Source organism: Drosophila biarmipes, chromosome 3R, assembly GCF_025231255.1.
Source record: "Drosophila biarmipes strain raj3 chromosome 3R, RU_DBia_V1.1, whole genome shotgun sequence".
Taxonomy (NCBI): domain Eukaryota; kingdom Metazoa; phylum Arthropoda; class Insecta; order Diptera; family Drosophilidae; genus Drosophila; species Drosophila biarmipes.
Window position 1 is genome coordinate 19,461,046 of NC_066616.1, and position 22,648 is coordinate 19,483,693.

Here is a 22,648-nt window from a genome sequence, read left to right on the forward strand (position 1 = left end):
CCGGAATCGAATCACCCATTTATCCGCCCGCGTGGCAAGCTCGCACTTATCAACAGCTTACCGAGTAATACCTATGGAAGCGCTTCCCGCTCCGGTTGCATTCAGTGATGGCAAAGAAGCTATGTTACAACCATGGTTTTTACAGAGTCCGATATCCGGCTAAATAACTATACAATATTAGAAGGCTTTGTAACATAATAAATAAAGTTATCTATACTTGTTGTATACAATATTTTATTTAAATATATTATAGTATTTTGAAAAACATATCTTAAAAGTCGTATAAAAATGTCTCTTTATTTAAATATTGTTATTTATTCATTACGATAGCCAGACTTATAGCACAAAATTAAAAATCATTTAAGTCACGTTTGATACCTGATTTCATCTCCTATATACTGAGTTGCACTGCCTTCATGCTCCTTCCAGGAATGGGTCCCGTGCCCGCAGAGGGACTGCACCTGTCCAACCTCTCCGTGCCGCGCATTATCGACGTGGCCCAGAAGGCGAAGCTCTTCTGCAGCTACGCGATGGGCAATCGCACGCTGAACTCCGTCAAATGGTACAAGGATGGCCTCGAGTTTTTCAGGTGAGCCCACCCACCGGCTGCGGCCGTGGAGCAAATAAAAGCGGTCCCTCCGAACCCAGAGTCCCGAGCCCCCTAGACCCAAGCCATAAAAATATTTTTCGGCATTCAGTTTGAAATAATAAAATGTCGCCAGGGAGCCCCGGAGATTGGGAGCTGCGAAATGTGCCGGCGCATTCATGCAGATTTTATGGCGCAAATTGAAAACGTCATGAAACTGCAACACTGTCCGCAACAAAGTAAAGTCCCCCTGCCCAAAAAAAAAAAAACAAAACAAAACAAACCAAAAACGAATGAAGGAAATAAAAACAAAATAATGGAAGTGGGCTGGGTCGCTTGAAAGTGTCGCAACTAATTTAAATGCTTAATTGAAATGGATTTTTATGGCCCGCCTGCAGTTGCGGCCAGGTGACGCTGCCATATCGGGTCCAAATATGTGCGAAGAGGGCTTTTATTTAACTGGCTTAATTGTTGCACATTGCCGCATATACTATACCACGTATATCCCCGAAAGTGAGGAACCGTAGCGACCGTAGCTCAGATCCGTGCTTCCCATCCGGGACTTAATCGAGCGTGAAATTTTTAACAAAGGTGTGTGTTTGGGCATTACAATTCTTTTTTAATGTTTTGCTTATTGATTTTTTAAGGTCAGCTACAAATATGGCGATGTCGGGCAGCGGAAAAAATTATTATTTATGCCAAATATCAGAACCATTTAATGGCTTATGGGCTTTGCCAAATGGTCGGACACACCCACTTTGGCAAAAACACTTGAATTCATAACACTCTTAATCTGTGGGCGAAAGAAATTATTTTTTATCATTATTTTTACTGAATTTTGTATTAATTGTGGGATGCTCTCGTGTGATTGCAATTTTTTAAATTAACATTATTCGGGTGTGCTACATGAATATCTAAATAAAATTCGTCAGAGTTCCACATTATTTATTTCATATTTAAAAATGAATAGGATAATTTATTTATTCATTCAAACCTTAATATTTAAAAGGCTCTATTTCAAATTTTGGGATTAAAAATTCAATTTATTCTTTTTACTAACACCTTTTAATCGTTGCTGTGAATATTTTGAAATTATAATTGTAAATATATTTCTGGAAACTTGATTTATTTCCTTATAGTTCAGTGCACTCTGGCATCCACGCCCACTGCAACAAGGTTCCATGTAAATTTGAAGCATTTTGGCGACCACAGTCGATTGGCATGCCCAGTTCCAAATTATTGTTTTTGACATATTCGCGAGGGGGCGTGGCCGTTGAGGACGGTTGTGGCAGAAGGGGGCGTATTCTGGGATGGCTTCCCAGTAATTTACTGCCGTAGGCAGTTGGCTTTTATCAATTACGCTTTTGTGTGAACGTTTTGATTGTGCGGTCTGCACTCGGCTTCAATTATTCATGTGCATTTGACACTGCGGTTGCTTCCATCTGTAACAAAAAACGCCACAAAAGATACACGCATTTCGAGTGTAATTCTGAATTTGTTCGGCCATGCTTTTCTATTTGTTAAATTGAGTGTTTACGGACAACAAATCAACGTAACAATCCATTCGTTGTTTGCGCGTACTAAGAAGTCCTACAAAAATAGCTCTTAATTGTGGTTTTTTTGATTAATATTGCAAAACCACTTGCATTCGCAAAGCCAGATTTTTCCTCTACGTCTTTGTGTGCATTTAGAAAAATGCTCTTAGTGGTCAGATTTTAACACAAAATTTGTCTCTATAAAACTATGTATTTATGTGTTAATAACTGAAAACCAGGAAACATAGAAAACAATCAAACATAAAAATTTCTTAAAATTGCGACCCTCGCAAAATAAACAAATTTTAACAAAGATCAAACTCAGAGAGGTATCCCACGTCAAAATCGGGATAAAATTATAAACGTTATAGAATATAGAAGTGCAGTTTTGGGTTCCTATGCTGAAAATACGGAAAAACCGAACATGAAAATGGGCTAAAATTTTGACCCTCGTAAAATAAAAATATTTTAATGCAGATTGTTAGAGAATCAAACCACAAACTCAGAGAGGTATCCCACGTCAAAATCGGGATAAAATTATAAAAGTTATAGAATATAGAAGTGCAGTTTTGGGTTCCTATGCTGAAAATACGGAAAAACGAAACATGAAAATGGGTTAAAATTTTGACCCTCGTAAAATAAGTTAATTTGAATACAAATTTTTAGAGAATCTAAGCACAAACTCAGAGAGGTATCCCACGTCAAAATCGGGATAAAATTATAAAAGTTATGAAGTCGAGAATTGCAGTTTCCCAAGCTAAACCTTTGGTAAAAATATAGATTGATCTTTAAAAATCAAATAGAATGAAAAATTATTAGAGAATCGGATCGAAATTATGTGGTCTACAAGTAAATGCACTCTTCGTTTGGAGCACAACAAATTGTTTAAATTTAACAACTCTTTTGTTCTCCCTTTGCCCAATTTTAAAATATTTGTTTTAAATTCCCTTCAGATATTTCTCAACACATTTTCGATTCGAAGCGATTCAAAACGATTTTCCCCAATCGCCACGCTAATTGCTGTAATCAAATGCAACATTCCCTGCATACGTACATACATATATGTACGAACGGAATTTGAATTCGCATTCGAATTTGAATTTTATTTGGGCAGTGGAGAGAATACGGACCTGAGTGGAGCTGCATATTATTCATAATAAAATCGACAGCCCGGCCAAAAAATGGATACAATTCGACGAGAGCTGCAGCTGTAGAAACTGAAATGGAAACCAAAAAAGATTTCTTTTTTAGCATGATTCGCTCATCAATATTTCATGGTTTCGGTTTTGCGCAGTACTCGAACTCAAGCAGCAGTCTCTGCCCCTCTGTCTGCCTGTCTCTTTCTAACGCAGTGTTGCCATCTCTATCCTTGCAGATATTCGCCACTAACACCGCCGACAACAAATTGGTTCCCCGTTAAAGGTGTCACCATCGCCGACGGTTCGCCGCATTGCAATCAATTCATCTGCAACGTGGAGCTGGAGAAGCTCAGCGCCCACTCTTCGGGGCAATACAGGTGCGAGGTGTCCGGCGACGCGCCCGAGTTCAAGCTGATCGATCAGACGGCCAATATGACAGTCGGAGGTAGGTGCACAATGACCCCAAACCCTCAAAAGCGATCCAGAGCCCCAGGCCACCCACAGTGGGCAAGATCTCTAAAAGTACCCATTAGATCCTAGTTCCTACCTATAATAGAGTTAGAACATTTTTTATAAGATAAAACAATTCACTAAGACTATTTTGAATTTTAACCAATTATTACATTCTTAATACCAAAAATATCCATTATTTTTTTCTAAACTAGATAGTAATATTTAATTAATTAAAAAACATTTATTAATTAAATAAAAAAATAGGAAAAACACATTTATATCCAAATGCTATAATACCATTTAACTATAGCTCCCTTATAAAATTAGATCCAAAGAAAACACACAACACAACCTTCTGTCCGATGCCCCTTTCTCCACACTGTGTAATTTTTGTAGCTGTCTTTGATTTATGTTTTGCAACAGAAAGACAACAAATTATGTGCAATTTTGCAAACACTTAATAAAATTATAAATGGTCCTTGCACGGCCACCAGAATTCGGGGTCGGGAGTTCGCCGCCTGAACTCCTTTCCATTTATCAATGCCACACCGGCAGAGTGTTTTCCGGGCGGATTGCGGAGGGAATCACACGGATTACCGGATACGGATAGATGGGTGGGGGCCGGCAGTACGGTGCCGGAGGTTCCCGGGGTCGCGAGCCCAGGGCAGTAGGCAGTTCAAAAGGGCGTCGCATAAACGCTGGAAAATTGTGACACGCGTCAGCCATTTGTATGAGTAATGATTGTTAATAAATCCCGACGCTCAGCCTGTGTACAGTGAACACCCCAGACGAAAGCCCCGCCGCGCCACCTGCCGCTCTACTGAACAAATTCGACTCAATTGTGAGTTTTGTACGAATCAATTTATAATCTTCAATGCGCGGTCGTTTGCCGTTGTCACGTGCTGGGCCTACCCAGCACAACAACAACGATAGCCAGAGAAATGGCACAAAATACAACAAATGTCCCAGGACCAACTCGTTTGCGGCACTTGTAGTTGGGTTTGTTAACGTCATCGCCGCACCGCCGAGCCACCGCGCCACCCAACACCGAACCGCCGAAAGCCGCTGGCAACGCATCGCCCACCATTTTGATTTCGCTTTGATTGGCAGCGTACATGACGATGAGTCCGCCCAGCACCCAACCCTCTGAGCTACACTGAACGAAATCAGAGCTTAGAAAAAATATGTTATAAGACTATCTTTGTTAAAACAAATTTATTGTATTTTATACATTGTACCAAAAATCAAAATCATAAAAATTTTTTTACATTTTGTTAACAAGTTTGTTATAAAATAATTAGAACACTTTTATAATTAAAGTAGTACCACAAGTTATTTCTGTTTGATTGATAATTAATCAGTTGTCAGGCACGAAATACAAGATCGTTTTGGTATTTCTCATTTCACACTGTTTGTGTGGCGGCATTACGCCGTATGGTAAGCTCCCGACCGCTGATTTAGGTGGATTAACTACTGAAACTTTGTATTTTTTTTATTTATGGCTCTTTTTATGGCCAACAAATAGATATACATTGATTTGGAATACCTTTACTGATATGTGAAATATTAAATGTCATATTTCTTAAATAGATCTATACCTATAAATTATTCTCTAGGTGTAACAATGCCCCTTTTTGCCCCTTTTCTGCGGCTGATTGCGGCCAGGAGGAAGATCCGTCAGGCGGGCAGACAGTCAGTCAGAGCTTCGGTCGCTGGGCTGGCTCTACTTTGAAATTCAAATCAATTGATTTCGGTCCAAATGGAAATGGCCTGCTTATGTCTTTTGTTTCTAGTTTCTATGCGGCTCAAAATGATTTATTTGTCGCAATTTCGCCGCTCAGCGATTTGTCTCCTTTTTGGAGCAGGCAATACTTCTACATAGATGCTAACTGGATGATGGTCGTGGCCCGGGGCCTCGAGCTTCGGCATCGGCTTCGAGTGGGTTTTTGTATTCGGATTCGGTTTTGTGGGCGTCTTATTTATTGACGTTACTTTAAGAGATATTGATTTGCATAATGCGCACTTAGGCATTTGTTTACGCGTAACAATCAAATTTGAATTCGCATTTTCGTATTTGTATTGCGTCTTTAATTGGATGTTTGGCAGAGGGCAGACTGTTTGTGTGCTCGCTATTTGCATGTCAATTTGACTTTTATCTATTCAGCGTACTTAAATAGACAAAGTAAGCCATGCTCAAGTGGTTGTACATGGAAATCCCAGTGGCTAGATTAAGTGCCAGTCTGCAGGACGGCTTACTGAAACGTGGATGGTTTTCCCTCCTGCCCTGGCTCGATTTTCCCCCCTCACCTGATGGATTTTCCCTTGCTTTTTGCCTGGATACTCGATTATTAGTTGGCATTTATTTATGGCTTCCTGATTTTTAGTGATTGATTGGGAGTTGTGAAAAGTTGAAATGAGTGCAGCAGCAGAAGTGCAGGAACTCAATTCATTACAAGGGGGTTTTATTACATGAAAAATAAATTGTTAAACATTTTTTTACTATTTTTTCTCCAATTATTTTTATTCCAAGATTGACATATAATTGTTACACTTAGTTTATATTTAATTTTTTATAATAAATTATACATTTTTTGTGTCTTTAAATTTAAGCTCTGCCTAATATTTCTCCGCTATTTTCACGACTGCCCTGCTCTGCTCTGCTCCAACTTACATAGGTCCACATCATATGAAATTCAAATAAATCCCTTCCGAGATAATAAAAGGGAGAACAGACCATATAATCATAGTGGCTGCATTGTCCGACGAGCGATGAGTGCCTTTGGCATATGCCAGTGTCAGTGGCCAGTTGGTTTCGTCATTTTAATTTATATACATATAAACCCAGAGAATAAGCTGAACAACAAAAAAGTACAAAAATACAATGCCACCAGGGGCAAGAGCCAAAACAAAATAAAGCCAACCAGCCATGGCATCAAACTTCATCAACGAGATAGCGGCAAAGTTTAAAGTCCTCTTTGGGCGGGACAATGTGTCCGTGTGCGGGGAAAGCGGGGAAACGCGGGGAGATGTGGGGAAAAGCGGGGAAAGTGTTCGGAAAAGTGTGGTTAAAGGGGGAATTGGATGCACGTAGTTTTAGCTGGTGTCGCCCGTTTTTTGTTTCAATGAAGGCGAAGCTGTTGACAGACCAACAATCGACTTGGGAATTTTGTCACTAAAGTGCCATCGCCATCGTAACCACCTTAAAAACTTTGTCACAACAACATCGGCATCGGCCCGAGAGCACTCGCTCGATTTTCAAACCGGTCGCTTTGATGATGCCCAGAAACAGGACCAGAGCTACAGGGACACGGGGATCCGTGGAAACACACGGAAACAGAGGAAAACAGGATCAGGCCCGGGGGCTCGAGGTTTGGTTTAAACTTTTGCCTGGCAAATATTTTGTCGCTTAGCTGCGTGCCGTGTGTCATCACACTGATTAACTTTGCCAAGTTTGCACAGCTCACCAGTGGGCCGGCAAATGACAGGATACGCCGGGAACGCCAGGACATGCCGGTCCACACACTGACCATAAAACGGCAACTGAGCCGCACTTAATTACTTCGGAGATTTGCCGCATTTTTGGGCACAAGCTGTTTACGTTCTTTTTAGCTTTTGCACTGAAAGAAAGGTCATTGTGGAAAGTGGAGAAGCAAATTTCTTATTTAAATAAATTGAGCTCTTCATACTTAATTTTACTGCGCTCATAGTGTAATTTAACTGAAGTAAAATCTGCAATAAATAGCCTACATTACGATATGATCACTTACATACCGGTTAAATAATATTTAAAATACATCAAAATTAAATATAAAGTTGAATAAATATAAACTGCTAGTAACATTAGCAACAACGTAATAAAATTAAGTTAACCTTTTAATGTTGATCAATAAAATATGTATTAGAAGCTATTTTAAAAAACATATTTGTTCTGACTTTTAAGTACAGAAAAATAGTCCTGTAACCTAGTTTTACAAAAAGCACGTTGTTCTACGCAACATATTTATTTTAAAATATGAATTCTCGGTGACCCAACCCACTTTATAATGCCCTCTCTATGCTTCTGTATTTTAATGCGGGGGCTTATCATTCGAGGTCAGCTTTCCCTTTAAACTAAACACACTCTCCGAAATGGTTACACCTGTCCAGACTAGCAATTCTCCACTTGTTTTTTTTTGGCTCGTTTAGCCTCGTTTAGCATTCCAACAACACAATTTCTGACCCCCCAAAAACTGACTTTCCTTTGTATTTTTTGGTTTTCGGTGGGAGTTTCCCTCTCCACCAAGAGTGTGTATTTTTTCAATCTTGTTTCTGGTGGTTTACTAGTACTTGGGTATACTACATTGCCATTTTTGGTTTATTTACCCTAGTTGATTGCTTTGTTTTCGTTGAATTTTCATTTTTGCTGCTTTTGTTTCGCCCGCAATGCAAGTCACACAATTGGGGGCGGCAAAACGGGCAAAATGGGCAAATGGGCCAAGTGGGCGTGGCACCCGGCACAACATGGCCGCAATCATCAACTTCAACTCCGGATTCCGTTCGTCTGTCCGTCAGTCCCTGGCACCCTCCGACCCGTAGGTTGTACTTGAAACAGGTCAGAAACTTTCCACCAAAGTGGTTTGTATTAAGTCAATTAAAAAGTTTACAGTCCTGCTGACTGCCTGACTTCTGATGCCCCCCTGATTGTGCCCCTCGCCCAGTCCATTGTCTCCTGAGTCCTTCGAGGTCCTTAGCATATTTCACAAATTTTCCACAACAACATTCATTCGGATGCGGGATTTGTTGCCTTTGCGGTAATGGAAAGGCTAGAGGAAAGGAGGGGACCTTCGCCATAAACTAAATTACGCTTGTTTTCATCAAAAAACTTTGTCCTGGGCAATTATTTGTTAAGATTAATTAACACTTCAAATAAATATTTGGTGTTGGCGTGCCGGTAATTGTCTAAGTGCCGTACTTTACCATGCAGCATCCATTTGCTACCGAAACTAAGCTCGGATTTCGGTTCTAATTGGGATAAGTTTGGTGCCCGAATGGCATTATGCATTTGCCGGCAGAGTTTTAAGCCAAAAATGTACTTTTGCCAGTGGGCGAACTGAAATGAAACTTTATGCACTTTAGGCAAATGGCAAATTGGTGGCCTTTAATTCCTGTTGAGGTTTATATGCTTAGCCTTTTGGAATTATTTTTACTCTATTTATAATTAAAATTATTTATTTCTTTTGAATTCATTTCAGTGCTACCCAAATTTGATCCTTTTATATCGGGCGTGCGACATGCCTATAAATATCACGATTATCTGGTGGCCAACTGCAGCTCAGAGATGTCTAGTCCCATGGCAAAGTTAATGTGGTATATAAACAACAAAACGGTAAGAAATAAATAAATATAAGGAAATTAAGTTATAAAACATTAGGAAACCAACCAACTTAATTAGGATACATTTTCTCCTTGGTTTTGTTACATATTATGAAACAAATATCTAACTTATCATTACAATAATCAAAATTTAAAAAAAGGACAATTTAAATTCCTAAGAATAAAGTTTGAAATTAATATTTCTGAATAGTTACTGAAACATACGAGTTCATAGACAGTGTAGACGATTTCTGCTTTAATAAGAATTTTCTATAGAATTTTTTCGAGTGTATTAGATTGACTTCATTCTATATTTGAGCCGTATGTTAGCCAGTCAGTTAGTAAGCCCGCTCTGTTCATCGAACTTGTCCAAATGTTGACAAAGAACTGGGACAGAAGACCGGCTGAAAGTCACGCCCGCATGTGGTGCACAGTTCGGCTTTTAAGCCCACCGCTCTCCATTTGCATTCCCATTTCCATTTCCGTTTCCGTTTGCTTCCGGCCACAGGCACCTGGGCACAGTTTGCAGCCGCAAATCAACGAAGTCACACGCAACGCCGACGGCTTTCACCTGTTCGCCAGCCACCTGCAGTTGCGCCTCCACCTGGACGACCCGCGGTTCATCAGCAAGAGCGAGATGCTGGAGCTGCGCTGCACGGCGGACATCATGGGACTGGCGGCGGTGCGGCGGGAGAGCCGGGTGAGGACCACCATCCTGGCGCTCAAGGACGCCGGCACCAAGCAGCGGCTCACCGAGAACGGATCCTGCATCACCGGCCAACCAGGTGAGATGGCATTCAGTTGTGTTAGAAAGCATAGACAAATTTATTGCTTATATGGTTAAAAATGTTCCTTCAAACTATCATGGCAATAACCTATAAAATTAAATGAATAAATTAAATATTAAAAAAAAGCCCTAAAACTGTAGACTAATTTTTTCCTATTTTTCTCAGCTTCCCTGGCCGCCTGGCTACTAAGCCTCGTCCACTTTCTGCGCTGGCACGGCTCCCAGAGTTAGTGGCTGGCATTGACGGGGGCTCTGTTTGTGGCCTAACTTTCCAGGATTTGTCTCCCAGTGCACACACTCTAAAATAAATATTCAAGAAACGAGACAGAGACGGGCACCAAATAAATTGGGTGATTCGCACCATTTCGAGCCAAAAGAAAAGTTAACAAGCCAAGGCAGCAACAGTTGAATTTGTATATAGTCGAAACCGAATTAGTCTAGGTCCGCGCAGGAAGCCCAGCCATTTCCTACATAAGTGTAATGCAACATTTGTTTTATGTGTGAACAAGAAGCCGTCGGAAAAGTGAAATCGAGAAAATCAACAACACAGCACAGATGGCAAACTATGAAATATAAATTAATACATAGGTATCTAAACGTAAAATTTGCTACCAAATACGATTATATGTCAGAATAATTTCAATAGCGGAGGAAAATTCGAATATCAACAAATTTACACATGAATATTTGAGCACAGAAAAAGGAACACACACAATCAATGGCAAGTAAACTTAATTATTGTATGTGAATTGTTAATTGTATTAAAAGATGTATGGGAAATAAATAAATACGAATAAAAGAGTACTAAAAAGGGTTTTTTTGAAGTTTTGATTGCGGTACAAAAAATGTAAGGGTAGGTTACATTTGTAAATATTGTTATGAAGAAAAATGTGTTTGGCTTCATCAAATAATGTACATTTAAAACAAACATTCATACATATTTATTGGGCTTATAGACGCCCCTGGCAATAGCATTATAGGCCGGTTCCCTTGGCCGCGGAAAGCGTTCTCTGTAGCGCAGGCCCAAACTACCCAAGTGGATCTCAGATGGAAAAGCATCCCACACGGTATAGAAGTCAAAAATATCATCATCTTTTCCCAAGCCAACAGCTCTTCCTTTGCAGTAGTTTTCACATTTCTTTGGAAGAGTCCAGCAGCTCATAAGTAAGGTGAACGCCATGGAAAGTCGAATTAGGTTAAAATATTTGGGTAACTTTATATTTTCTCCATAAGCTAATATCTTTTGTATTAGGCAACCGGATGTGTCCCAAACCACTGCCAGTAATAGATAAGCCACAACTAGATGAAGAACTATAAGTCCTATGATATGTCTGAAAGCGATACTATGCTGTTTTCTGATCTTGCGAAGTGGTCCAACTTGAAGGAGGTAAGTGTGGATGGCAGCAGTAAATATCATAGAACTTGGGTCTGGATCCTGACAGCTCAAAGGCTGCCAAAGAAACCGGCAAATGTGAGTCATTTCCATCAGTAATAAAATACTTAAAGACAAAAGCTTGCATAGTAATGAACGCCATTGCATTTTAAATGATTTATGCACTGAAAATTTTAACGATCGGATACAATTTTTTTGAAATTGAAATGAGAAAGAAAAAGGAAAGATAACTTAAATCTGTTTTTTAAAATTACATAAACTACTATAGAATTTATAGACCTAACAAGCTATAAGTATTTGCTGTCGAACCTTTGGTTAATTTATTAAATTAGTATTCCTCGAGTATTCCTTAATCTTTAAAGTGTTTCCCATTTCCTGGAAATCTACTGAGTGCCTCTTTTGGACTGGGGAAAAAAATCTCAACTCGAATGCCTTACCTAATCTGAATTCCGAAAACCCAATGGGGACTCCTGAAGGAAAAAAACCCCGCTTATGCCCCACATTTCCTTTCCTGAAGTCGTTTACCTAACTTATGGCAAACAGATACAAACAAACAAAAACACAGCAAAAATGAAAGGAAAATGCCAACAACGGAAAATTCGATTTAGCATCCCCCAGAAAATAAATATAAAACCAAACACTTTACAGGGCAGTGAAAAATATTCAACGCATTAGGGCAAATCCGGGCTAAAATATGCAATGGCCAATGGCCGCCGCAGGTAAAAATGACAGCCGAAAAAAATCAGTAGCAAAAATAACAAGAACAAAAAACTGTCAGGCATTGACCGAAAATTATGCATAAAATTGCCTGGGGCTACGGGAAAATAACCAACGAAAAAATTGGAGCAAACAAAGATAAGTTCCGCCGTCTGTTGGTTTGGGCTTGCCTTGAGTTCCAGCTCCGGATCCGGATACGCCTTCGACCCCCGGCGCCCCTCTCCCAATTTGCCGCGGGCCCATTAAATGACGGAAGTAAATAAGCTTGACAAATTTCCACTCATCATTTTTGCATTAATTCTGCCTCCTTTTTTGGCCAAACCAACAACCAAACAGCCAAGAGACACGGGCACTGCACAAAAAATGTCCTTTGATTAATCAAAAAATTTACCACGGCCAGTGGAATGGGATAAAACAACAACAGCAAAAGCGAGGGCAGAAAAAAAGAAAACCCAACAAATTGCCAAAGAGGCGCCGCCGGTGCTCGGAGGGATCTTTTGAGTCCAGGACGAGGCGCCAAAGCAAAAACCCTACTCATGGAAAGGAAACTCGGAACAGTTGCTCGACAATCTGCACTCGAAAAAATTTAGGTATTTTTAGGTTACAAAAGATAATTAACAGTGCAGTACGTACACTGGGTTATACTTTCGGAAAGCTATAAAAATTTATATTTTGAAAATAGTTTTATTTTAATTTTATTTAATCTAGGTAAAAAATTAAAAACCATAAGCTATGTTGAAAAAGTATTTGATAGTAACTTCTAATTATTCAAATATAAACATAATTTAGGCAGTCCACTTTTTTTATTGTCACTACCATTACCATTGTCTAACATTCCGTGAGCTATTAAATCCGTAAATTTTATAATTAAATAAAAACCAAAGAATTTTTCTGAGTGCACGAGGTCTCCAGCTTCGGAATTTACAGATAGAGATGGCAACAAACGAAGATTTCACAGATTTTTGCACGCGATTTGTCAGCCCGACATTTCCGGCGACGTCACCCTGGGCGGGAATTGGATTCGAGGTGTTTTTTATTTTCACTTCTTAGTCCTGTATTTTTCGGATGCCGCAAAACGAGCGACAGTCCAAGTTGATTTAGTAAGTCACGTGGCCGCGTAACTGTAAATTGCCTCATCCGGGTTTTCCGCTCAGGTGTGGGTTCCGTTTTCCAAGTCGTGTGCCACAAAGTGTCGCCGTTTTTACTTTACTTGCGTTTGCCATCGCCCCCTTTTCCCAGTCAAATGTTTTTCCACCGAATTTCGACAGCAAAAAGTACACACTTTTGACCGCAGGCTCTGCCAGAACACGTATAAAAGGCACAAAATTGTATTTCAAGATGAGAGAAGATAAAAGTCATTCCCTCTTTTTATTACGATCCCTTTCATACTATATATTTTAAATACATAATAATTTAAAAATACAATATTAAACTATAGGTCAAGGGATCACCCATGCATTACTTATAATTGCGAAACTAGTAGCAAATAATCGGTTATAAAAATTGCCTAAATTTTGTCAGACTTTTATCACCCGAAAATATATACATACGGTCGAAATACGTATGTTGTACTCAAATATAAAAACAATTATTACTGATTGCGATTTCCACTTCCTTAAGTGGCTCTCACGGTGCAAATATTCTGGGTCTCTTTCCCATGTCTTCTTAAAATTTCTTTTAACTAAACTAAAAAATTACCTTTATCATCAAGAATATACGTCTGTTCAATTTGTTGGCTCTTAGTTTTTTAAGTTTCAAGTAAAGGGTATAAAAGTATCGGCTAGAATTTCAGTCAAAAGCGAAATAATTAGTAAATATTGAAATATACATACACAAATCCTTGATAAGCTGCGTTATAGTTATCTCCCAATAAAATACGATGATAAGACTATGTTCCCGTTTTAGAAAGCTCAAGATTATCATAATGTTTAGCGCGATAAGAAATGCAAGCCACCTTTCACGAAATATCAGAAATCGGTTGTGAAATGCTTTTGTTTGGTGCAACCTAGCACAACAATCGCGAAACAGTGATACCGGCTATCGGTAGCAAACTGAGCTGTCACCCGAAGTCAGCGTCCGTATAATTTCCAATATAAGGCGCTGCCAGTAAATGCACCTTATCAGTCTGTGCCTAACGATCTACCAACATGGTTCACAACCGTAGTCTGGTTTTGCTCCTGGCCATAGCCATGGCTGCCTTTATGGGAGGCTCCCAGGGTGCAAACATCCTGGGTCTCTTTCCGAGCCTGAGTCCTTCGCACTTGATCATCCAAATGTCGGCGGCTAAAGTTCTGGCGGAGAAGGGCCATAATGTGACTGTGGTCACAGTGCTGAAGCCAGTCGTTAACCACAAGAATATAAACGTGATCCAGGTGCCCCTCACCAAGGAGGAGTCCCAGCTGATGAGCGACACAATTGGAAAGATGTCGAAGAACGACAACAGCAACATGGCTGTATCCCTCATTCGCATGACGGGGCAGATGGATTTCATGTTCAGAAAGAATGCAGAGACCCTGATGGACGATCGAGTTAGGGATCTGTACTTGAACAGGGACAACAAATTCGACCTGGTTCTCTCTGGATTCTTCATGAACGATTTCCAACTGGGATTCGCAAGGAAGGTTAATGCACCTGTCATCGTCGTGGCCACAATGCCGCCCAATCAAATGTTGAACCCACTTATTGGCAATCCCCTGGAGATCTCCTACGCGGGAAGCAACGATGTGGAGCAGGGCAAAGGAGCAACCTTCAAGCAGCGATTGACCAGCTACATTACAAGCTACGCCTTCGGGATCTTTACTTATCTCTCGGAAAAGCGTAACAGGGAATTGTACAAGTAAGTCAAGCCCCGATTCCAAGTTTGCACTCCAAAACTTATTTTCCTTTTCCACCTCCAGGATGGTTTTCGGTGACGATCCCTCCATGCCAGAGTACTCAGAAATGCTAAGAAACACATCGATGGTGTTCTTTGCCAACCATGCGGCCAGCGAAGGACCCATCCGACCCAATGTTCCTGCAGCGATAGAGATTGGCGGTATTCAAGTTAAGGACAAGCCGGATCCCCTGCCCCAAAATATTGCTGATTTCCTGGGCAATGCCACTGATGGAGCCATTCTTCTGACGCTGGGCTCTAATGTCAAGGGAAGCCACATCAAACCAGACACGGTTGTCAAGATGTTCAACGTCCTCTCGAAACTGAAGCAAAGGGTCATCTGGAAGTGGGAGGATCTGGAGAAGACCCCCGGCAAGTCGGACAACATTCTCTACTCCAAGTGGCTGCCTCAGGACGACATTCTAGCACACCCCAAAATCAAGCTGTTCATCAATCACGCCGGAAAAGGTGGCATAACTGAGGCGCAGTATCATGGAAAACCCATGCTCTCGTTGCCCGTCTTTGGAGATCAGCCCGGTAATGCGGAGGATATGGTCAGAAGTGGTTTTGGCCTCACTCTTAGTCTGCTAACCTTGGAGGAGCAGCCTTTCCAGGAGGCGATCCTTGAGATCCTGTCGAACCCACAGTATGCTCAAAAGGTGGCCTCGTTCTCCTCCCTCTACCGCGATCGCCCCATGACCGCCAGGGAGTCAGTGGTCTACTGGACGGAGTACGTGATCCGTCACCATGGAGCTGCCCATCTTCAGAGTCCTTTGGTCCACATGAACTTCGTAGCCGCCCATAATATCGACATATACGTCCTGTTTGCCCTTGTATTAGTGTCTTCGATACTGCTTTTTAAGGCTGTAGTCAAATTTATTTACAGGAGATTTTCATCGAGGTCAAAGAAGGAAAAACTTCACTAAAAGTTTTCAAGACTTAAGATTATGGGACCTTTTAAGGCAAATACTCTGCTAAAAATTAATTAAGAATAAATTAAAATAAACAAATAAATGTATACATAAAAAAAAAATCTATTTGTATTTGATGTTTCGGAAAATTCCAATAATTGGGAAATGGTTAAACTATTTTTACAAGCCAATCGATTCATTCAATTGTGGGTGGTGTAAGTAAAAGCTAAAAAAAAGTTTCAAAGAAAATATGGGAATAAGTTTGGAATTATGAAATCGAATTTGTTTACGTTCCCACGATGACTAATCTAGTTCTACAAGTAAGCCTGGGAATCTCAAGCTTAATACTAATAGTAGGAACAATGATAACCTGTTGCTTAAATTATCTTATCTGACCATTTCACTCATACATTTGTACAACAAAATTGTTATGATAACGCTTTTTAAAGTACATTAAATGGTATCAGAAACTTTGATAAGCCTTTTTGCTCTCGAACTGTTAGGACTTTAAAAATGATTTGACAATTTATTTGGAATTATATAATTATTGATTTAGAGGAATAGCCACGCTTTTTTGTAGTTTGGGTAAGGACATATTTACTTTTTTATAACCACATTTCCAATACGAATAAAGCATTTCTTTATAAATATTTAAACATCTTTATTTTACAAAGCTATGGTAATCGAAAATTTTGTGCCGAGTATTTTCACTGGTTGCCTGCTTTAGTGCAATGTTTAGTGCTTTTTCTCCTTCTTTGGCTTCGATGTGCACTTCCTGTAAATAAACTGCACCAGCACCTTAAGAAGCAGTATGAAAGTAACTGAAATAGCTGCAAGCAAGATATATAGATCTATGTTATGGGCGGCTATGAAGTTCATGTGCACCAATGGACTCTGCAGGTGCGGAGCTCCATGGTGCCGGATGACGTACTCCGCCCAGTAGACAACTGACTCCCTGGCCGTCAGGGGGCGATCGCGGTAGAGGGAGGAGAATGAGGCCACCTTTTGGGCATACTTCGGGTTCGACAAGATCTCTAGGATTGCCTCTTGGAAGGGCTGCTCCTCCAGAGTAAGGAGGCTCAAGGTGAGGCCGAACCCCTTCTTGACCATGCCGTCAGCATTGCCAGGCTGATCTCCAAATACGGGCAACGAGAGCATGGGTTTTCCATGATACTGCGCCTCAGTTATGCCACCCTTTCCGGCGTGATTGATGAACAGCTTGATTTTCGGATGGGCTAGAATGTCGTCCTGAGGCAGCCACTTGGAGTAGAGTATGTTGTCCGACTTGCCGGGGGTCTTCTCCAGATCCTCCCACTTCCAGATGACCCTTTGCTTCAGTTTCGAGAGGACGTTGAACATTTTGACAACCGTGTCTGGCTTGATGTGGCTTCCCTTGACATTGGAGCCCAGAGAGAGGAGAATCGCACCATCTGTGGCGTTTCCCAAGAACTCTGCCATATTTTGGGGCAGTGGATCCGGCGTGTCCTTAACTTGAATACCGCCAATCTCTATCGCTGCAGGAACATTGGGTCGGATGGGTCCTTCGCTGGGCGCGTGGGAGGCAAAGAACACAAGCGAAGTGTTTTTGACCAGTTCCGAGTACTCTGGCAAGTTGGGATCGTCACCGAAAACATCCCTATAAACGGGAAAGTTATAGATGAAAGTAAAATAACAGAGAGTGCAAACTAAGGCCAGGTTCTAACTTACTTGTACAAATATCTGTTACGCCTTTCTGAAAGGTAACTGAAAAATTCGAAAAAGAGGCTTGTAGCAAAGCCAGACAATCGCTGTCGGAAGGTCATTCCCTTGCCCTTCTCCACTGAATCGTTGATGGAGGGCACGTAGGAGACCTCCAGGGGGTTGCCAATCAGGGGGTTCAGCAGTTGGTTGGGCGGCATTGTGGCCACGACGATGACAGGTGCCTGTACCTTCCTAGCAAACGCAAGCTGGTAGTCGTTCATGAAGTATCCAGAGAGAACCAGGTCGAACTTGTTGTCACTATTCAGATAGAGATCACGAACACGATCGTTTTTGAGGGCTTCCGCCATCTTGTAGTACATAAAGTCCATTTGTCCCGACATGCGGATCAAGGACAGGATCATGTTGCTATTGTCGCTCTTGGAAATCGCTCCGATTGCATCGCTCCTTTGCTGGGACTCCTCCTTGGTGAGAGGAACTTGGATGACATTGAAATTCTTGTGGGTAACCGTCGGCTTTAGCACTGTGACCACCGTCACATTGTGGCCCTTCTCCGCCAGAGCTTTAGCCGCTGACAATTGGATGATCACATGTGAGGGACTCAGACTGGGAAATAGACCCAGAATGTTTGCCCCTTGAGATCCACCCACAAAAGCAGCGAGGGCTATCGCCAGCACAAAAATCCGACCCGACTTGGAAACCATTTCGGCGGTTAGCTAAAGGCAGACTGACGAACTCAACCGGCTGGCAATTCCCTATATTTGAAATTGGTTTCGGGCTGATTCCGGATGACCATTCGGTTTGCCACCGATAAGTGAGTAGCGTAAATTCCACATTGTTGTGATAGGTTAAAAGACCAAAAAACATTTCACAACCCATTTCATCGATTACTTATAACGTTTTAATAATTATAATCTAATTCTAGTTCTTATCAATGTGATAACATTCTCGTAAAATAAATGTAGTCTACTCAAACTTTTTCTTATCGTCCAATATTTCGTACTTACTAATCTAATTCAATATCTTATCAATGTAATAACATTGACAACATTTTCCATTCAAAATTTGATTAAAACATTGAATTTCATATGGAAAATATTATTTATAAGGAAATACTTTTTTTTGGTTTTTACTATTCGTAGTTACCAGTTTTATTTTGTAATGGTGGTGCGATTTACTCACCATTCGTTTCCTATCCTTTTTTTATCCATGTATTTTTTTCGAAGGCAAAACATTTATTATTTATTAAAAATGAACACATAATTAAGATTTATTAAATGTATATTTAAAATTTTAACTTTTAGTGAATAGATTCTCGAACAAGCTTAAATTGGTGGTGAAATATTTGTGGGCCGAAACCCGAAAAGTGCGGCCTACTTATCGGTGCCGAACGAAAGTGTCATCCGAACTCAACATCTATGCAATTGCAAATAAAAGCCACTGCCAGCGATTATTCCCCATCAGTTTGCTGTTCGCGATCCGCCCAAATGGTTAGCAAGCCGAGTCGATTTCTGCTGCTGGCAGTAGCCGTCGCCTTCATAAGTGGCTCTCAGAGTGCAAATATTCTGGGCATCTTCGCGAGTCTGAGTCCCTCGCACCTGATCATCCAAATGTCGGCGGCCAAGGTTCTGGCGGAGAAAGGGCACAATGTGACTGTGGTCACAACACTAAAGCCCGTGGTGACTCATAAGAACATCACTGTGATTCAAGTCCCTCTTTCCCAGGAGGAAAAGCGGCAAATGAGCGACACAGTTGGCAAGATGTCCGAATCCGACAACAGCAACTTGGCTCTATCCCTGCTCCGAATGATGGGACAGATGGAGTTTAAGTTCAGAAGGAATGCAAAAACACTGATGGACGATCGAGTGAAGGACCTGTACCTGAATGAGGACAATAAATTCGATCTGGTTCTTTCTGGATACTTCATGAACGACTTCCAGCTGGGATTCGCTAAGAAGGTGAAGGCACCTGTCATCGTCGTGGCCACAATGGCACCCAACCAACTGGTGAACCCCCTGATCGGAAACCCCCTGGAGGTGTCCTACGTGCCCTCAATCAGTGACTCTGTGGAAAAGGGCAAGGGTTTGCCCTTCAAGCAGCGTTTGACCAACTACGTGTCCAGTGTATCCCTTGGGCTTTTTCAATACCTCACGGAGAGACGGAATCGAAAATTGTTCAAGTAAGTAGACCAGAAATTGTGATTTTCAATACTTAAAAGCTTATATGGATTTTGGTTTACAGGGAAATTTTCGGAGATGATCCTACCATTCCAGAGTATTCTGAAGTTCTCAAAAACACGTCGCTCATATTCTTCGCATCCCACGCGGCCAGTGAAGGTCCCATCAGACCCAATGTCCCTGGTGCCATAGAAATTGGGGGTATTCAAATTAAGGACAAGCCGGATCCGCTTCCCCAGAATATGGCAGAGTTCCTTGGAAATGCAACTGATGGAGCTATTCTTCTGTCCCTGGGTTCCAAAGTTCAGGGTAGCCATCTCAAGCCAGACACGGTTGTCAAGATGTTCAACGTCCTCTCGAAACTGAAGCAAAGGGTCATCTGGAAGTGGGAGGATCTGGAGAAGACCCCCGGCCAGTCGGACAACATTCTCTACTCCAAGTGGCTGCCTCAGGACGACATTCTGGCCCATCCGAAAATCAAACTCTTCATTAATCACGCCGGAAAGGGTGGCATAACTGAGGCGCAGTACCATGGGAAGCCGATGCTGTCTCTGCCAGTGTTTGCAGACCAACCGGGGAATGCGGATGCCATGGTCAAAAAGGGCTTTGGCCTCACTCTTAGTCTACTAACCTTGGAGGAGCAGCCTTTCCAGGAGGCGATCCTTGAGATCCTGTGGAACCCACAGTATGCTCAAAAGGTGGCATCGTTCTCCTCCCTCTACCGCGATCGCCCCATGACCGCCAGGGAGTCAGTGGTCTACTGGACGGAGTACGTGATCCGCCACCATGGAGCTGCCCATCTTCAGAGTCCTCTGGTCCATATGAACTTCATATCCGCCAATAATATCGATATCTACGCATTATTCGCAGTCATTCTAGTTATTCTTGTACTTATTCTCAAGGCGCTTGTGAAATTAACTTACAGAAAATTCTTTACAATGTCAAGGAAGGAAAAAACTAACTGAAAGGTTTCGATTGGATTGCAAAAAAACAATACATTTTCGAAAAGAACTTAGTCGCTATGATATTAAAATAGTACAAAAAAAACTTTTAACTAGGGAAACTTTGAAAATTAAAACTTAATTACTAAATTATATGATACCCTTTTTAATATTAAATAGTATATATGAAATTGTTATTATTGAAATTGATGTAATGAAAATTTCTTTCTCATTAAAAGTTTATCAAGGGAGCTATTATTGTAGCGATCAATAAAATAAATCTTGAGTATATTGCATTTATTTAGCGAGAATGGTATTAAATTGATAAGATAAGTGGAATTATCAAAAGTTTTGGTCTGATAACAGACCCACCACTTTACGGTATATAATTTTAAATTAAGAATTACATATATATATATATTACAATAATATATTACAAGATATATATATATATAAATATATACTCGTATATATTTCTTGGTTATGGTTTCCTTTTAAAGCAGCATTGTAAATAATTGTCTATCTGAGCTTATTACTGGCCACTCTTTAAAGCGTACGGGGGGTATTTAGAAGGCCTTTATAGGTGAGCTCAGCTCTAGATGCACTTTGTAATTTCGGCAAAGAAAATGTTTTAAATTAAATGAAAACACCCAAATGGCTCCGCCATCCTCCGGAATCTCTGGGATGTACCCATGTAGTTTCAGGCAAATGAAACGAAAGCAAAAACAACCGCATAAGAGTCGCTTCTCAGGTGATAACATGTGGGTTCTGTTTATCTTCCACTTCCCTCACCATTTCTTGATTAATTTCTTCGTCCCAAAACTGGCTCTTCCTTCTTCCCATTGTTCAATTTAAAGCAAGTTTTAATTTAATTTGAGCATGTTTTGTCCCATTTGCATTTGCACTAGGACGGTGTGTATTTTTATTTAACCAGTTTACAATTGGCCAGATTCGCCTAATGGCCAGTGACACTGATTTAAATTAAATATTTGGACGGACCGGCTGTGACACTCTGTCTGCACGGATTCAAATAAACATAAACTGGTTTTCACATCCTGGCTGCTGTTATCAATCTCCCTACTTTTTGGGTTTTTTAGGATTTCATTTTAAACTAACTTGCTAAAACAAAATTGATTTTATATACAACAGTGATGACGGACAAGGAGTAGACTGAACGGAATTGATAGAATAGGGGGGCTTTAAAAAGTATATCAGATACAAATGACTATAAAAGATATAGATTTATATTTTTACATTAAACATTAAGAACAATATTAAATAAGAAAGAATGGTAAATCTTTATATTAAATAACATTAATGAAAAATGTATTTCATTCAGTAGAAAATATTATTTATATCTGCAGATTAATATAAATTAGTAGAGGGCTTAATTCTCAACATTTCTATAGCTTGAAAGTCTAAGCCACCCCAAAAACGAATATTGAAATGTTGTACTATAAATATTCTAAAAATCAGACGCTGGCGCAGCTTTGGAAAATCAGTAAGTCAGTGTCATCGCTGGGTGTCCTTTTTCCAGGCAGGGATTTGATGTGTGAGCTGGTGTGAGCATTGATTTTACATTTCGAGAACGGGCTGTCAGTCAAAGCGCTGCGAGGTCATGATTCCTGGCCCATGACAAGGCTCTGAACCCGACATGCGTTCAGCGCGATGATGGCAATTTAAGCTGCCCCGGAATCCCTTATTCGGCGGCCCTTTCCTGGGCTTACTATGCTGTTTTTGGACTGCTAGATCTGCAGATGACCATGTTACAAAGCACTAAAAAAATGTATTTAACTTTTGATCCAAGTAATTATACACCAATAGGATTCCTAGGAAAATGTATATAATATTTGAAAAATATTTGTCAAAAAAAATAATCATTTGAATATTTTTTAAATTTTTGTCTTTGTGAACTCATTTTTCTGAGTGCATGTTTTGTAGTAATTAAATGGAAAATCGTGGAAGGTGGGCCGGTTGTCAGATCGGCAGTCCCAAAGCCAATGCCATTCCTTTTGTGACTCCTCAGAAAGAACTGCCAAGGGCAGCAGTCGTCTTGTCGAACGAATTTTGACTGCTGGCACTTTTGG

The 22,648-nt window shown here is 40.7% G+C and overlaps 4 protein-coding genes and 1 long non-coding RNA gene across 6 annotated transcripts in view; 4 read left to right on the plus strand and 1 right to left on the minus strand.

Annotated features, from left to right (window-relative positions):
- Positions 1 to 10,641, plus strand: part of LOC108025654 (uncharacterized) — a 40,775-nt gene extending 30,134 nt beyond the window's left edge. For both annotated transcript variants that reach the window (XM_050889066.1, XM_017096196.3), the window contains exons 3-7: positions 430 to 589; positions 3,497 to 3,705; positions 8,945 to 9,078; positions 9,574 to 9,850; positions 10,019 to 10,641. In XM_050889066.1, coding sequence (XP_050745023.1) covers positions 430 to 589; positions 3,497 to 3,705; positions 8,945 to 9,078; positions 9,574 to 9,850; positions 10,019 to 10,083 — 845 coding nt within the window. In that variant the 3' untranslated portion in view covers positions 10,084 to 10,641. The remainder of the gene's footprint in view (positions 1 to 429; positions 590 to 3,496; positions 3,706 to 8,944; positions 9,079 to 9,573; positions 9,851 to 10,018) is intronic.
- Positions 10,642 to 10,959: 318 nt separating this feature from the next.
- Positions 10,960 to 12,489, plus strand: LOC127011580 (uncharacterized). The gene is made up of 4 exons (XR_007764665.1): positions 10,960 to 11,047; positions 11,105 to 11,239; positions 11,608 to 12,217; positions 12,299 to 12,489. It is a non-coding gene; the product is annotated as an uncharacterized LOC127011580 (long non-coding RNA).
- A 1,607-nt stretch (positions 12,490 to 14,096) lies between these two features.
- LOC108023439 (UDP-glucosyltransferase 2) lies at positions 14,097 to 15,841 on the plus strand. Its single transcript, XM_017092933.3, has 2 exons — positions 14,097 to 14,798; positions 14,860 to 15,841. Exons 1-2 carry the CDS (start codon positions 14,110 to 14,112, stop codon positions 15,758 to 15,760), a joined length of 1,590 nt encoding a protein of 529 aa, XP_016948422.1. The 5' UTR covers positions 14,097 to 14,109; the 3' UTR covers positions 15,761 to 15,841.
- A 540-nt stretch (positions 15,842 to 16,381) lies between these two features.
- LOC108023415 (UDP-glycosyltransferase UGT5) lies at positions 16,382 to 18,147 on the minus strand. Its single transcript, XM_017092885.3, has 2 exons — positions 17,453 to 18,147; positions 16,382 to 17,381 (listed from the first exon to the last, which is right to left on the minus strand). The coding sequence occupies exons 1-2, from the start codon at positions 18,145 to 18,147 to the stop codon at positions 16,481 to 16,483; spliced, it is 1,596 nt and encodes a 531-aa protein (XP_016948374.1). The 3' UTR covers positions 16,382 to 16,480.
- Positions 18,148 to 18,930: 783 nt separating this feature from the next.
- Positions 18,931 to 20,585, plus strand: LOC108023578 (UDP-glycosyltransferase UGT5-like). The gene is made up of 2 exons (XM_017093176.1): positions 18,931 to 19,622; positions 19,685 to 20,585. Exons 1-2 carry the CDS (start codon positions 18,931 to 18,933, stop codon positions 20,583 to 20,585), a joined length of 1,593 nt encoding a protein of 530 aa, XP_016948665.1.
- Positions 20,586 to 22,648: the final 2,063 nt, after the last annotated feature.